The 15,767-nt window shown below is 37.9% G+C and overlaps 1 protein-coding gene across 6 annotated transcripts in view; it reads right to left on the reverse strand.

Annotated features, from left to right (window-relative positions):
- Positions 1 to 1,361: 1,361 nt before the first annotated feature.
- The window catches only part of NFAT5 (nuclear factor of activated T cells 5), a 120,523-nt gene continuing 106,117 nt past the window's right edge, over positions 1,362 to 15,767 (reverse strand). For all 6 annotated transcript variants that reach the window (XM_073880067.1, XM_025889084.2, XM_025889085.2 and 3 more), the window contains 4 exons: positions 13,976 to 14,124; positions 10,799 to 13,271; positions 9,680 to 9,923; positions 1,362 to 9,224 (listed from right to left, as the gene is read on the reverse strand). In XM_073880067.1, coding sequence (XP_073736168.1) covers positions 9,688 to 9,923; positions 10,799 to 13,271; positions 13,976 to 14,124 — 2,858 coding nt within the window. In that variant the 3' untranslated portion in view covers positions 1,362 to 9,224; positions 9,680 to 9,687. The remainder of the gene's footprint in view (positions 9,225 to 9,679; positions 9,924 to 10,798; positions 13,272 to 13,975; positions 14,125 to 15,767) is intronic.

Raw genomic sequence — 15,767 nt, forward strand, 5'->3', positions numbered from 1 at the left:
AGCACCATGAAAGAGGACACAAGAGCAGCATCAACAACTCTTCTTGAGAGCAAGACCATTAAGTGTTGCTGTTGAGAAACTGTAGCTACTTTTATACTTCTAGAGTCCTTGTTGTGTCCCAAGCAGGCATAAGTGATGCTCTGATTCTCTTACAGGCCCGATTCCATGGCTGCTGAGAATGTGTTTGCTCCTTACAACATGACAGAGGAGTACTCTGACCAGCCTGGAGTAAAGCCGGACAACCACCTCCCTTGTTCTGGACACTGTAACTTTAATTATGTAACCCAGGATTGCATCAGCTTTTCTGGCAGCCACTTAAGAGTCTCAACTTCAGATCAATCTTTTGCTCATACAGGCTGTTTTTTGGACCCAAGTATTTTTTAATTTTTTTTTACCCTTTTATTACTGTTATTTAAAAAATTTTTTTAAATTAAAATTTTAGGTCATTAACATACACTGCGGTATTGGTTTCTGGAGTAGAATTCAGTGATTCCTAACTTACTACACCCAGTGCCCATCATAACAGGTGCCCTCCTTAATACCCATCACCCATGTAACCCATCCGCCACCCTTTTTGATACTTATACTTACTGAATTTCATTTCATTATCACTCCTTTCCAGTGCTGCTGGAAGTCAATAGGCCAAAAGACAACTTTTAAACACATTTAGAACAATGGCAGCATCGTTGAAATATATATAGCCTCCTAAAACGACAACTCATGTGTGTATACATTTGGGTATGTTGAAAATTCAGTCACTTTCATAGAGTCAACAGACACAGACTATATGTGATAAGAAGGTATAAGAGCATACGGTTCAAAGCACTGCTTCTGAAGTTTCAGTTATTTATATATCAAATTCATGGTATCTCTGTATCATCTATATTTGTTTTGAATATCACTTATATTTCCCCAGAGTCTAGTAGGTGGACACAGATTTTTTTTCTAAGGCACACAGACATATATATGTTTGCTCATGTCTCATTTTGAATACTGCTAGTGATATGTTATATAGATACCACATACTGGTAAACCCCAATTTATGTATGTGAAAATAACTGACAGAACAACAACAAAAAGAGATTATTGCCTCTGGATGTTTGACTGAGAGCTGGGGAGATGTGGTTTTTAGCAAAATCACCTCTATGCTACATGATTTGCTACCACACTGAGTCACTTTGTACGCTGCCCGGCAAAATACTACGCACAAAGTAAATGCTCAAAAATAGATCTGTATTTTTGTACCTTTTCCAAATGATTTTATAATTTCAGCCACATACTCATGTTGCTCAAAACTGACATTCATGGATATGGATTCATTCACAAAGTTTGAGGAAAAAAGACAGTTACCTACTGCAAAATGAAAACTTTCAATGTTTTATTTTTGACTGCAGCTGTTTACAGAAATATAGTTGCGAGTATACAAATGTTCCAATAGAAGCAAAATATCTTTTTAATATTTAACAAGTTATCACAGATAGCTAAAAACATAGATGCAAATGAAATTCCCCCACAGAACAAACTGAAAATATCTGGTGTCAGTGCTCTGAAATCCCAACTATGAAAGCCATATACACAAAAATGTAATCCTTATATCATTGCAGGACAATGGAAGAAGGCAGTTCAGTGGTTGACCAGTGTGCTCAAGCAAAATAAAATTAAATTAAAAAATTTAAATGGCAGAATGGTAGCTAAAGCACTTGTTAATGAAATATTTGCAGTATGTTAATTAAAAGACTAGGTAAAAGAAGTGAATAAAACTCAGTAAAAGTTGACCCAAAAAAGTAGCTACTACTTGGAGCTTATCAATTAGAAGGGAACAAGGTGAGCAGATACATTCATTGGCTCAAATGAAATTAGCTCAATGTCATTGGAATCAGTTTGTAGTTACTAAAGTCACAAACACTTCAGTGCAGGACAGTTCTTTATTGAACACATTAGTCTGATTCCAAAGCCACTCTCAAACATCTGAGATGGTGTGTGTGTGTGTGTGTGTGTGTGTGTGTGTGTGTGTGTGTGTGGTCCTGAGGTTCATCAGCTAAAATAAGAAGCAACCCCTATAGACTATTTCAAACCAAATTCCTTCTGGGGAAAAAAAGAGAGCAAGGATGATACGGTTAAACACGGGTCTTTTAAAAGAGATATTACAAGTTGGAGTCAAATAGAATTGTGGTAGAATGCTTTGGATACAGGAATATATTATGCAATAAAGTGGGGAAGAGGGGAAAGGGAACAAGAAAGGAGGAATGTACCTAGAGCATCTCCCCACAGTTTGCTTATGTATTGCCAGCACCAAGGTTTGTAGAGTAAGCCACTTACATTTCCACTGCTAGTATTAAGCAAAGACAGCAGTGGTGATTTTTATAGAGTATACAATTATTTTTATTTTGAATGTGCACTTTTCTTCCATGAGTTAACTGGGTGATTTGTAAACAGTGGAAGGAAGATTACAGCAATTATGGAGGTACTGAATTACACATGGAGATTAAAGTGAATCGATAAATCTACTTATCTTGTTAGTTTATATTCACCATAAGGCTTACAGTTGGGAAGGGAGAAGTGCCCAGATTATATAATGCACTGTCTTGTCCAATATCTATTTTAGTAAATAATGCTTGTCTGAAGCATAAGTTCCAAGAATAGCTAACTGTATCAGTTCTCATACAAACCAAGCTACTTTTAAATAAGTTTCATCTATTTAAAAAAGAAATTAAATAAGGTGCTTTGTGGACCTGGCCAGCCATCTTGTTTAATATCTCAGATACAAATATGAATACAAGGAATGCTTTTCTGAGGGTTGGTCTAGCCAGACCAAAATTGTGGTCTGCTGGTAAAGTAAGAGGCAATGAAAAGAAAGCTTGTAATATCACTGCCCATAATGTACCCATTTCATGGATAAACAGGAGACTTTAGCACCCGTCAATTGTTTTAGCTACTTAAATATCATAACAATTAAAAGAAATATAGAAGATTGCACCTATATATTTAAATCAGTCATTTAATGTAAACTTTTTAGTGCATGGTAGTAAAATGCCAAACTAAGTTAACTGAATTATCAGTAACTAAACTGTTTATGTATATAAAACATACTAAATTTCTATAGGCAGTACTGAGAATAAATTATCATTGCCAATAAATGATTATGGATAACCAGGTTAAGCTGAATTTACATAAAGAACAACATACATAATAACTGTTTGTATGACTGGGGAGGGGACCTTTCTAGATATTAACTGTATAACACTTACTGCAGTGGTTTTCAAAAGAGCATACATCAGAATCACCTGAACGGCTTGTTAAAACACAGACTGCTAGGCCCCATGCCGGAGTTTCTGATTCAGTATGTCTATGATAGGGCCCAAAATCTGCATTTCTAACTAGTTCCCAAGTGATACTGACGTTGGCTGGTGGGCTGAGGACCATACTTTGAAAACCACTGGTTTATACTGTTTATGTAGAAAACTATATACTACAAGGGTCTTATAAACATGACACAAAATATACTGGAAGAGAGCTGGTTTTAATTAAGTCTCAAACATATAGATTAGCAAGCTGAACATTTAATATTTCTAAAATGATTTGCTGAAGTGTAATAATTTCCTCATATAGTCAATTACATTTCAAAGTCTTAAGTCCTACTACACAGTCATTTTAGAAAATATTCACGTAACACTTAGACCCAGCTGGCTATCCAAAGTAAAAAGGGACATAAAGAGTTAAATGTATTCATTAAGAAGGAATCATCACCACAGAGCATTCTTGACTTCTTTGGAATGATTAAAGTGCATAATATCATGAGGGTATTAAGAATATTGCATAAAGCTTTGTAGTCTTCAGAGCCACTAAGTCAAAGAAATACTCACACGGGGAAAGCAGCTCTATCCCCAAGCTACTGCTATCCTGCTCTCTCGATAGGCACCACCACTGCAATAAGGAGCTACAAAAGAGGCAAAATTAACAAAAAAACAGAGGGACACTCAATCCAACTGCATCCTGTTGAAAGGAATCATTATCTTTGTTCTAGTGGGATTCCAAAATAACTTCCTTATTTCCTTTGACACTATTTTTCGTAAAGATTACGAAGGTTCTGACAGGTGAGCGGTGCACTACAATGAATTACATGGCCTTGTCTAGTTAGAAAAGTTGACATTACCAGCTTTTACCTGAACTATGTGGTTTTCATCCATCTAATAAGAAAGATCAGAGAAGATGCTTTAAATCCTTCCTTGCTGAAATTTAACTACAAACATTTGTGTACATGGAGTCTCACAGATAGTAAAATTTTCATTAGCATTCAGGTAAGACCTATCATTAGTTGGTCAAGATGAAGACAAATTTAGATAATTTATATAAAGCTGAAACAGTATAATTCTATAATCTATTCCTTACCGTCGCTCAAAGGAACAATTCTAGCAATGTATCTTCTCTGTCACTCTTACACCAAAGGGAGAAATTTATGAAGTTGTTTTCTACCATGATCGAAAAATGGAGAAAAGAATGGCTAAATGAAAAAGCTAAAGTTGGGGCCTAGTGAAATCATTTGTGTATTTGTTTTTGGCAATAGTGAAAAATGAAATTACAAGAAAGGGGCACTATCATGGTAAAAAGGCACTTTTCCATAAGTATTTGATCTTGATATAAAATATTAATTTAAAAAAATTTCCTGAAAGTGGAGTAAAAATAGAATTTTATTAATGAATGAGGCTAGAATGGCATGAAAACAAATGGGGATTAAAGAAGTAATTAGAGCACTGGGACAATTCACAAGTGACGCTATGTTATGCTGATATTTACTGCATTATGAACATTATGTCCATGATTTAGTTCTAGTGACACAAATAAGCAGAGGAGAAAACCTCTTTTTAATATGTTATGAGATTCTACTAACCTAACTTACTAAGGCATGTACTCTGAGTTATTTTTCTAATAAAGCTGCTGAACTATACAGTCTCTGTCTTCACTGAGTCCCTCCTTATAACCAAAGGTGTGCAGATATAACATGGTTTGCACTGGGTAGGGATGAAGCCTGTGGTCATGAAGCAGCATAAACCTAACAGGCCTCATATAATTTTCAATTAATTAGAAAAAAAATTAACTAGGAAACAGGTATTAGAACAGAAATTGTCATGAGAACAATGAAAAATTCTCAAATTACTCCTTGTGAGTATTTATGTCATGTTTATTTTGAGACTTCAATTATTATCACATTTAATTCTGATCTTTAATTACTGATCTGTCTAAACAGATTTCACTTTTCCAAAACAAGTGTCCAAAACAGTTTAAATGGTCAAAAGGAATTATCTTAGTTCTAGAGGGACTCAGATATAATTTCTTTCTCATTTCCTTTGACATTATTTTTCCTAGGCAGATTAACTGAAGTTGTGATGGACAGGAAATGCAATATAATGGAAGCTTCAACTATAGCATACACAATATTACCAAAAAAGAAAAGAAAGGAAGGAAGGGAGATCTTTCGTTAATTCTGCTTTTATATTAAACAAAGCCCTTTAAAAACCTGTTCTAGGGAGACTGGCAAAACAGACTTGTACTGACTAAATAACAGCACAATACTCTAATTACAAAGGTAATTACCATGATAAAGCTCAGAAGCCAATATGACTTCTAGTTATCTTCTCCCATGTTGGTGTGGATATATAATGGAATGACAATAATGAATAACACACACACACACACACACACACACACACAGATAAGCTCCAAGCATTAAGGTGAGCTGCTAAAAGCAAGAGCAACTGAATGTAACAATATAAAGGAATAAAAAAGGTTCATAGTTTATTTAGGTCCTTCTGCCATAAATAAATTTAATTGTTGCTTCCAAGGCCTTCGCTGGCTCATGGAGTCTCTCCCATATGTAGTTATAAGTTATAACAGTAATCTGGAAATTGTATTATTAGCACAAGTATCAACCACTGACCACTGAGCTAACTCTTCGTAAGAAGACAAATGCTTTTTGTAACCAAATATTCAGAATGTTGTACTTAACATTGACCTTTAGGTGTAAGGAACATTAAACAATGTTAAAAAAAATTCATCATTATTGAATAAGAATATGGTAGCATAGCACAGCCCTTGTATAAATAACCAAAATTTATGAAAACAAAAATTGGGTTTTCTGCCTCCATCCAATCAAGCCACTACAGTTCAGGTGTGTGTTCTGTTCTAAACTTAGATACTATAAAACAGAAAATTGGTCCCTGGTGACTTGGCATTGGCAATCAGCATTTTATAATGATAAGCCTCTTGCTAAATGACAGAACAGAAGTCAGCACACAAGCCAGTCTTCTTGCCACCACTTCATCCACAGAGCAGTGTTAACAAACATTCTAATTGGAACTTGGTGAACAAATAGACTTCCCGAGTCTCCTGTGTAATCTCTTAGGAAAAAAGTCAGAAAACTCAGAAATAAACTTACAGTATTTTATTTCTACTTCTTATTTTTATACCTGCTGGATAAGCCACCTCTTTATACCTCTGCAGTTAGAGTTTTACATTTTAAAACTGAAGCACTGGATTGTGTGGCTGGTCCTTCTTATAACCTGAACTATATTGGGTAATTTTTCCTGATGGGGTGGGGAGAGATGATATATTGAGGAAAATGCTTTTGGTTCAGAGAATTTATAAAGTAGCTCTGGATATTACAAGATGGGGAAAATGTTATTAAAATTACAAACATGGGATTTTTTTTTTAGTGTCATTATAAATAAAAGGCATAGAATACAGAAAGCCAATTAATAATAACAATAACAACAATAAAATATTAAATATATAGTGAGCAAGGACTGAATGGCTCATTCTTGTGAAACACCATTGGACACAACTGCCTAGATGGGTTTCCTTACTCTAACATTTTTCTGAGTGAAAGATCCAGCAAACACACAGTAAGCTGCCTTTAGCCCACTAATAACATCAAGGAACTGCCCGATGGAATGGCCACAGATGAACAGGTCATTTGTTTCAAAAGATACTTAAATACTCAATAAAGACATAACAAACCCCCCCTCACTGTTATCAGACGCCACGTTGTGGTAGAACATCAGACAAACTCACAAATTTACCACAAAAATGTGTGGCAAAAAAAGAATAGTTTATATATATGTATATATATAAATTTCTATATTTATGCCAATGTACTCACTCAGTACAAATAGCAAAATAGTATACCATTTCCTAAATACAAAATATAGCTTTCCAAAAAAATGAAACACACATTAGATATAAACCATCCAAAACTTGAACGATTGAAAACTGTATTCAAAAGTAAATGACCCAGAGTAGGTCTCTTTCTGAAAAGTTCCCTTCATATCGGCAAGAAGCCTGTACTACTGAAAACGTAATTCAATGCCTCTCAATCAGAGAGAGAAAGAAAGAAAGGGTTGGGGGTGGAGGAACGAATATATAAGAACAAAGAGAAAAAACAAATTAGAAGAAGAGCACGTTCAAAGAACCAAGGAAGACCACAAAAAGGGGGAAAAAATCTGGCTATATAAACAAAAGCAACACCACAATTCCACAAAGTTCAACTAAATGTATAGGATAGAAAAAAATTAAAAACAAACAAACAAACAGAAAAGTAGCCTACAACAATCATTTAACAGGCTATTTTCTTGTACACTTAAAAAAAATGAAAGGGACATGAATACCAAAACATCTTATCTACATATAGAAGCCACACACAATTTGGCCTTAAACTGTATTAACAGCTTTCTACATGCCAAAAGGAAAATAAGACATAAGCATGTGTCCAGACAACAGGTTGGAGTGAGAAGCAGGCATCCCATGGGTGGCAAGAACACCCAGAACTGTATAACTAATGCTACAACTGCAAATTCTGGAGTGTATAATTTTGCTCTCTATAGATGTAACACAAGTTAATTCTTCATTTTAAGTCAATGATATGACCCTGTAAAGCCTAAGGCTTGTGGGAACCATCAGATAAGTGACCACTTCAAACTGTAAAGCACTGAGGTGACAAGTGAATTACACTCACTGCAGTTCAGGGAGAAGTGATGTTTCAGGAAATTTTAGTTTGCCTTTTTTTTTTTTAAATTAAAATGTACACTGTTTCCTATTAGAGGGAAAATTTGAAGACTTCAGAACAGCACCGTTCATGGAAAAAAATGAATGCATTGTTTCTTGTGTCTCAGGAATCTGCTCCCCTCATTCCTGAAAGGGTAGCCCCCTGCCCTGCCTGTGCTGCAGAGGTTGCTGGGTTACCCCAGACCAAAGTGGCCTTTTCCTTTAAGTTGCTACAGGGTCACAAAGCTAGTAGATTACTAATTGTCTAAAATAAAGTGAAGAAGAGGGGGAGAAGAATATAAATGAATATAAAAAGGAAACATCGGTCCACGACTGGGATAAGAAGAAAGCAGACTCAAATTGCTGTGTCAGTTTTAAACTGCCGTAGGAGGATATCAGAACATAATTTACCATTTTTTAGCCCCTTCATTTTTTTGATAGAGCAAGATAATTATTCTTCTATGCACAGTTATGGCTAAACCCCTTAAAAGAAACACAGAGAATTAACAACTCTCCAAAAAATAAAATCAATAGCATTTCAAGTCTTCCTAGTTTGTGTGTTGTCTGCCTTTCTGATAAATAAAGAGGCCTCTTACATGTGCAGAGCTCTTAATACAGCTTACTTGTCAGAATGTTACCCCTTCAGTTTCTCCATAAAAACTGAAAAAAAGATTCCTTCACTATGGCCAATAACTGTGCTTTTTATATTGAAAAATCACAGCCTTAGTTTTAGTTGCTATTTGAACTTTCCTTTTTCAATAGCCATTACGTGACTAAAACAATGCAGGAAAGAAAATATGAATAAAGAACAAAAGTAAACATGACATTTTGAATTACTTTCTAATAGCAATAATAACTGAGCAGTCCAGCTTTTGGATTTAAACTGTACTTTTAAAGAAACAGCGCCTAGGAAAATAGCAACAATTAATTCTGTCAGCTGGAAACTCAAAAGGATTCTCAGTCATCACTGTTATTAGGAATATAAAATATGAAGATGTTAACAATGGTGGCTAATCACTGCAACAGGCAGCATAGATGTGCTCTTTTGCAGTAAGAGTAAAATCTATCCATTTACTCAATCACAGTTTTTCATACTTTGTTTTGTTTTTAAAGTAACAGTTCAAAAATCCACATGGAATCACATGATCTCAGGACATCTTGGAATCAGAATTTTCTTCATGGAATTTCTATAAAAGAAGGAGAAGTTGAATATAACTCACTAGGGAGTGAAAGCATTTAGAAATTTCCTGTTACCCTGAATAACCCCAAAGTATATTACAGTATTATAAATGATACTTCACCATATTTATACTTCCACAGACTTTTCTGACTCAGTATTTATTTCTTGAGGAAGGGTGAAATGAGATATAATTATATCCAATATACAGTACATTCACTGGATGTTCTGTCGTTCCACGGCAAAGAAACTTAGAGCCAGAAGGATTGCCTAGTACTAACAATACAACTACAAGCTATCATTCAGAGTAATTTGTGCAGCTTGAAAAAGCATCATCTTGTGAGAAAGCCATATTTCAAAAGAGTAGGGTCTAAAAGGTGTTATTACTTAAACACAAATCTTGTAAGAATAACACAATTTATCGATGCTTTTCAATAAAAAAAGAAGCCAAAATGCAATACTTACTCATTCAGTTAAAAAGTGCCAGTCAAGTTGTTCCCTTGGTTTTGCAATGAAACAAGCAAATCAATCTTTTCAATGTTCTGGTTGGCATTTATAGAGGATGCTAGTGAAGAATTCTCCGGCATTTGCTGAGAAAGAAGTGTTGTCACAGGTGGCTGGCCCTCATTCTGGGGTTGGCCTGGCTGACTTATGGCCATCAACTGATCTGGCAATGTAGCTGGTCCAGAAGTTAAAAGCTGACTACAGTCTGCAGAGACATTTAAAATAGAGAAGCTACCAGATTAGTTACTTTCTGTTAAGATGCATAAGAAGATATTTATTAGTTGCTGGGGGAAATTCATTATTGTACTTATTCAAAAGAGAACTAGAAGGGGGGCACCTGAGAGCCCCCAAAAGGGTTTTCACCAAATGGTACTGGAATTCATCCCAGGTCTCCTCTAAGTGGTATACAAATACAACTTTGCTTCGTTAATCGTTAAGTCCTACACATTTTCCTTGGTATATAAATATTAAAGATGAGTTTCTACTTCCTTGGAAACTACTTGCTTTAATTGGCAGAGATATTTTCTGTCATTCTTACTTCATTTTCCTTTCAAGTTTATAGATTAAAATGGCAAACACATTCATTTATATTCATGACTGCATTTAGTCCTCCCAATATCCTTTTCGAGTAAGTACATAATATTACCACCATTTAAAGATGTGGAAACTGAAGCTTTTGCAGGTCACATAACTTGTCCACGATCTCATGGTATATAAATGGTATAGCTGGGACTTGAACTCAGTTCCAAGTATAATCTGTGCTCTTAAGACCCCTGTGTTTTGGGGCGCCTGGGTGGCTCAGCTGGTTAAGCAACTGCCTTGGGCTCAGGTCATGATCCCAGGGTCCTGGGATCAAGTCCCGCATCAGGCTCCCTGCTCTTCGGAGAGCCTGCTTCTCCCTCTGCCCGCAGCTCCCCCTGCTTGTGTTCCCTCTCTCGCTGTGTCTTTCTCTGTCAAATAAATAAATCTTAAAAAAAAAAAAAAGACCCGTGTTTTGCTTCCTTTTAATAAAAATAGTAATAATCTGACCACTTCAACCAATAACATTTAAGAAATAAGAAATTAGAAAGAGTTTCTTACTATTCTGAATGCCAAACAAGAACATTCCAGAAGTCTGTTGAGATGAGCCAGGAGAATTCTGTAGTTGGTTCATTGTGCCTCCAGTGGTGTTGTGAAATAAAGTTGCCTGTGCCTGAGGGGAAGATGCGGTTCCCTGGATTCCGGGCATGTTGTTCTGAGGGGAATAAAGAGGAGACTGCTGCATGTCTTGTTGGTTCATACTGGTCTGCAAAGCAGACATGGATGCTGGAGAGAGGAACAGTGTTACTTGCTGCTCTTGAGAACTGGGTGACCCTTGGACCAACTGAATCTGAGGAGAGCTATGGAACAAGGAGGTTTGTGGCGACTCAGACTGGGCAGGGCCTGGGTTCTGAAGAGAGGAAACTGTAGGCTGGTTCTGAAATTGCATGGGCTGCTGCTCTTGATTCATCGGGGCCATGTTATTTTGTTGGTGAAAGATGGCCTGGTTCTGCTGCTCCTGATTAGCCATTGGATTCTGACCCGGGCTGAACATCATGTTTGGTGGTGGCTGCTTCTGGGAGGCCATTGTGGCCATGGTATTCTGGCTACTAAACAAAATGCTCTGCTGCTGCTGCTGCTGCTGCTGCTGCTCCTGCGACGGGGAGTTACTCTGCAGGGCGACTATTGAGCGCGGAGCCTGGAAGATCGTTCCTTGTTGGTTCTGAGGCATTGGATTAGGAGGCAGGGAGCCCAGCGACACTTGAGGCTGGAACATACCTTGCTGGGAGGGCTGCGCCTGTTCCTGGGAGAGCATAGGGGTCTGGATGTGTGATATTGGAGCCTGCTGCTGGAAAGCAGCCTGCTGCTCAGTGTTAGATGTTGACTGCAGTGGAGAAATTGAGTTCTGAGCGGCAAAAAATGAAATCTGTTCTTCCTGGGCTGCTGTGTTACTCTGAAGATTATTCATTGGACTCTGGGACAGAAATAGGTTGGCCGACTGCTGGTCTTGAGGAACAGAAGAGCCCTGGAGCACAGCCATGGTACTCTGGGAATGAAACATTGGAGGCTGCATTTGTTCAGAGGACGTCGTAGAAGTCTGACTGTGGACGATGGGACTTGGGCTGTGGAAAATAGAACCTTGAGCGTCCTGGGAAAGGTTCTGAGCATCAGCAATAGGATTCGGAGGGTGAAAAAGTGGAGCCTGTGAATGAGAAGACTGCTGCAGAAAATTCCCAGACTGGAGTGACATCATCTCATTACCTTGCTGGAATAAACCGTTACCTTGTTGCTGAGTACCATTACTCTGCACACTCATCATACTTTTCGTAGATGAAAAAAGGTTAACTTGAGCTTGACTGTCCCCACTATGTTGCATTTGGACCATGGTCTGAAAGACACTGTTCTGAATCTGCTTTGCTTGTGCTCCAGTTTCTTCTCCATCTCCTGAACTCGATGTCTGAAACATGGTTGTGCCAGGGGTTGCAACCTGTTGTGTGGTGGTTGTAGTAGTTTCGTTTCCAGAAACCGCAGGTGGAGAAGAAAACAATTCACACTGCATTTGCATGTCCTCATTGGTAGATAACGCGCTCATCATGTGCGAAGTCTGCTGGTAAACTGGAGATTGCTGAAGGTTCCCATTTGCTGACGCAGGTGAAGGGAATAACTCAGATTGGATCTGGGCAGCCGCCTGGCAGATACTCTGCTGCATCTCCATCACCATCGCAGCTGATGATTCCATCACTTGCTGCTGTTGCTGTTGCTGCTGTTGACCGGATAATGTGTTTTCAGGCGGTGGGTGAACACTTTCGGCTCTTCCGGCTATTAAATTATCTGGTCTAGTATGGACTGCTGGCTCTGTTGAGGAAAACATTCCAGGGCTTACGCTATTTTGAATTTGACTGACTTGTTGAAAAATGTCTGCACTAAGCTGTTCTTGAACATTCTCATTACCATCTGGAGCAGAAAATAAAACTGAAGATAACTGTTGTTGTGCCTCTAAAACCTGTTGGACCAAGTCAACATTTCCGCTGCTGCCACTAGCAGTACTGCCTGTAAAACTTCCGGCTTGCAAATGCTGAATCGTGCTCTGTAGCTGACTCACGCTACTTGGTGATGGGAAAATATTGGACGAAATCTGCTGCTGTAAAGTCTGTGCTTGTTCTTGTAGTGGTGACTGCTGCTGTTGCTGGGATGATTCAGTCAGGTGTGACAAGTTAACCACTGTCCCATCTGACTGTAGCACTTCTCGAGACTGAGTTTCTCTGGTCTGAAACTGGGGAGCCTGCTGCAGTAGTGCATCACTGTTGGGTAGCTGACTAGAAGCAGAAACTGCTGGAAAGGGACCAGGCTGTGAAATGTCCTGTGTCTGGATAGTTGTCAGGGTCTCTGGGCTGTATGTCTTGGGCTGAATCTGCTGCTGCTTTTCATTTTCAGAAGGTAAGTGGGAAGAGGATGATGATGAAAAAGACCCATTTCCTGCCATGTTAGACATACTTTCTAACGTTTGTTGAGTTGATCCAACTGTCTTTGCAGTCTAAAAAATAAAAATCCCCAAATAATATGTCTATATAAACATTAAATTCACTCATATGGTACTTCAAAAACTATTATTCTAAAAACACATGTATATGCAGGACCAATTTTCCACTCTATTTTTTCGGGAAACGGGTAAGACTAGCATTCTCAGTGATACCATGATATTGGTCATTAGGATATTTTTTAAATAAATGTTCTAAAAGCAAAGACAGTCAAACAAAAAACTTTAATAATCAGTTACTGATGTGCTTAGGACAGGAAGAAAACATTAATTCTACAGTTCATGAAGTAATAGTAAACTTAAAAATACCTCCATCTTGTGGATCACTGGTAACATTTTGGAGGGAAAAGAATAAGTAAAAAAGGGAAAGGGAGTTATAGAAAAAGACTGGGGGAAAAAAGGAAATAAAAATGTCTCCAATTCTGAAAATACTAAACCTGTACTTTCATTAATACCCCACATCCCACAGGTCTAGCTAATGTTTATTCTTCCCTTATCAAGGTACGTTGGAAGTCACTTTGCAGGCTATTTTATCAACATGTTAAATCACTCTGAAAAGCAAAACTCATTAACTGCATCTACAGAGAAACACATGTGAAAGAAACAGGAAAAGTAAAAAGCACAAACACGGGGAAAAGAAATCAAACTAGCAATTTTTATAACTGATATGAAGATGTGGGGCACTAATCAATGTAACTCACCTTAAAAATAGGGGAAGATCTTTTTTCTGCTGTTACTTCCATTGGAGTAACATCTTCACTCTTAATCATACTGCTTGATATGAGTGGAGTGATCAGAGCATTAGGAAGAATATTTACCTTATCTAAGTTACAACCAGTAGTTTTCATTGCTGTATACACACATACACACACACACACAAAGAAAGAAAAGTTTAAAATCACTAACATCATCAACTATTTCATTTTACAATATGCTCTTAATCATGATTTAAATGTCTATTTTTTCATGCTATACTGGCAGCATGAGATATAAAACTGGTGTTATCAAAATGTGTCCTCCCTTTTTTGAAGTAGTAGTGGCTTGAGGACTTCTGATAGGAGCCTGAGACTGAGTTAAATAACAAGGTTACGCAGTTCAATTATCAAGCTATATCCTTCAGGGCCCTTTCAAGGTACCATGAATTACACTAATCGACAAGACCACAATATATTATAGGATATAGCTTAGAAATATCCAGGTTAAAGCTACTCAATTACAACTCTCCCCTTAGCATATGGTTGCCTGGCTGCATAAAGTCAAAACATTTTAAGGGCTATAGGATTGTTTGAACATTTCTCTCCTCAACAAAACTCAAGTGTCTCATTAGAATATGCCACCAAGTAGCCAGATAAACTTTGCTTTTCTAACTTAATGTCTTAGAAAACTTGTATATGCTAAGCTGACAGATGAGCGCATTTCTCTTTCATTTTTTTAAAAAGATTTTATTAATTTATTTGAGAGAGAGAAAGCACAAGCAAAAGAGGAGAGAAAGAGAGCATGAGCAGGGGGAGGTGGAGGGAGGGGCAGTGGGACAGGGAGAAGCACACTCCTCACTGAGCAGGAGCCCGATGTGGGGCTGGATCCCAGGACCCTGGGATCACGACCTGAGTCAAAGGCAGATGATTAACCTCCTGAGCTACCCAGATGCCCCAGCACATTTCTCTTTTATTTGTATTTATTATTATTATTTTTTAAAGATTTTATTTGAGGGAGAGAGAATGAGAGAGAGAGAGAGCACATGAGAGGGGGGAGGGTCAGAGGGAGAAGCAGACTCCCTGCCGAGCAGGGAGCCCGATGTGGGACTCGATCCCGGGACTCCAGGATCATGACCTGAGCCGAAGTCAGTCGCTTAACCAACTGAGCCACCCAGGTGCCCGCACATTTCTCTTTTAGACAGGACTTAAATTTTTTTCTTTTCAGAAATTTAAACACTATTTTAGGTTTACCAATTAAATTTCCAAAGCAAAACCAGCAAATATTTTCCACTCTCTTCTATTCCAGTTTGCAGGAATAGTTACGGATTTACACGAAGGAGAGGTAATAATACATAGCAGATAAGGTAGGTTCTACCATTTCATTTTATCTACTTTTTTCTTCTTGATTCCTTTTCTTTGACTTTTCTAACGTCTGTGCTACTGGCACTTAGTGGAGCCTACTGATATCACTAATGATAGTCTTCTGAACTGAACACCTAGCCAAATTCTGATCTAAGAGCTTACCATTACTTTGAAACCCTGTGGAGAGAAATACAAATTCCCCAGAAGGCATAGCTGTTAAACTTCTTAATTTGATACTGAGAAGAAATACTGGCTACAAAGAGGACTTTAAAATGGCTTATGGGTGGTTCAGTCGTTAAGCGCCTGCCTTCAGCTCAGGTCATGATCCCAGGGTCCTGGGATCTAGCCCCGCATCGGGCTCCCTGCTCTGCGGGAAGGCTGCTTCTCCCTCTCCCACTCCCCCTGCTTGTGTTCCCTCTCTCTCTGTCAAATAAAT

The sequence above is a fragment of the Callorhinus ursinus genome, unplaced genomic scaffold (assembly GCF_003265705.2).
Source record: "Callorhinus ursinus isolate GAN/ISIS: 27379988/994484 unplaced genomic scaffold, GSC_fseal_2.0 scaffold37, whole genome shotgun sequence".
In the NCBI taxonomy this organism is placed as follows: Eukaryota; Metazoa; Chordata; class Mammalia; order Carnivora; family Otariidae; genus Callorhinus; species Callorhinus ursinus.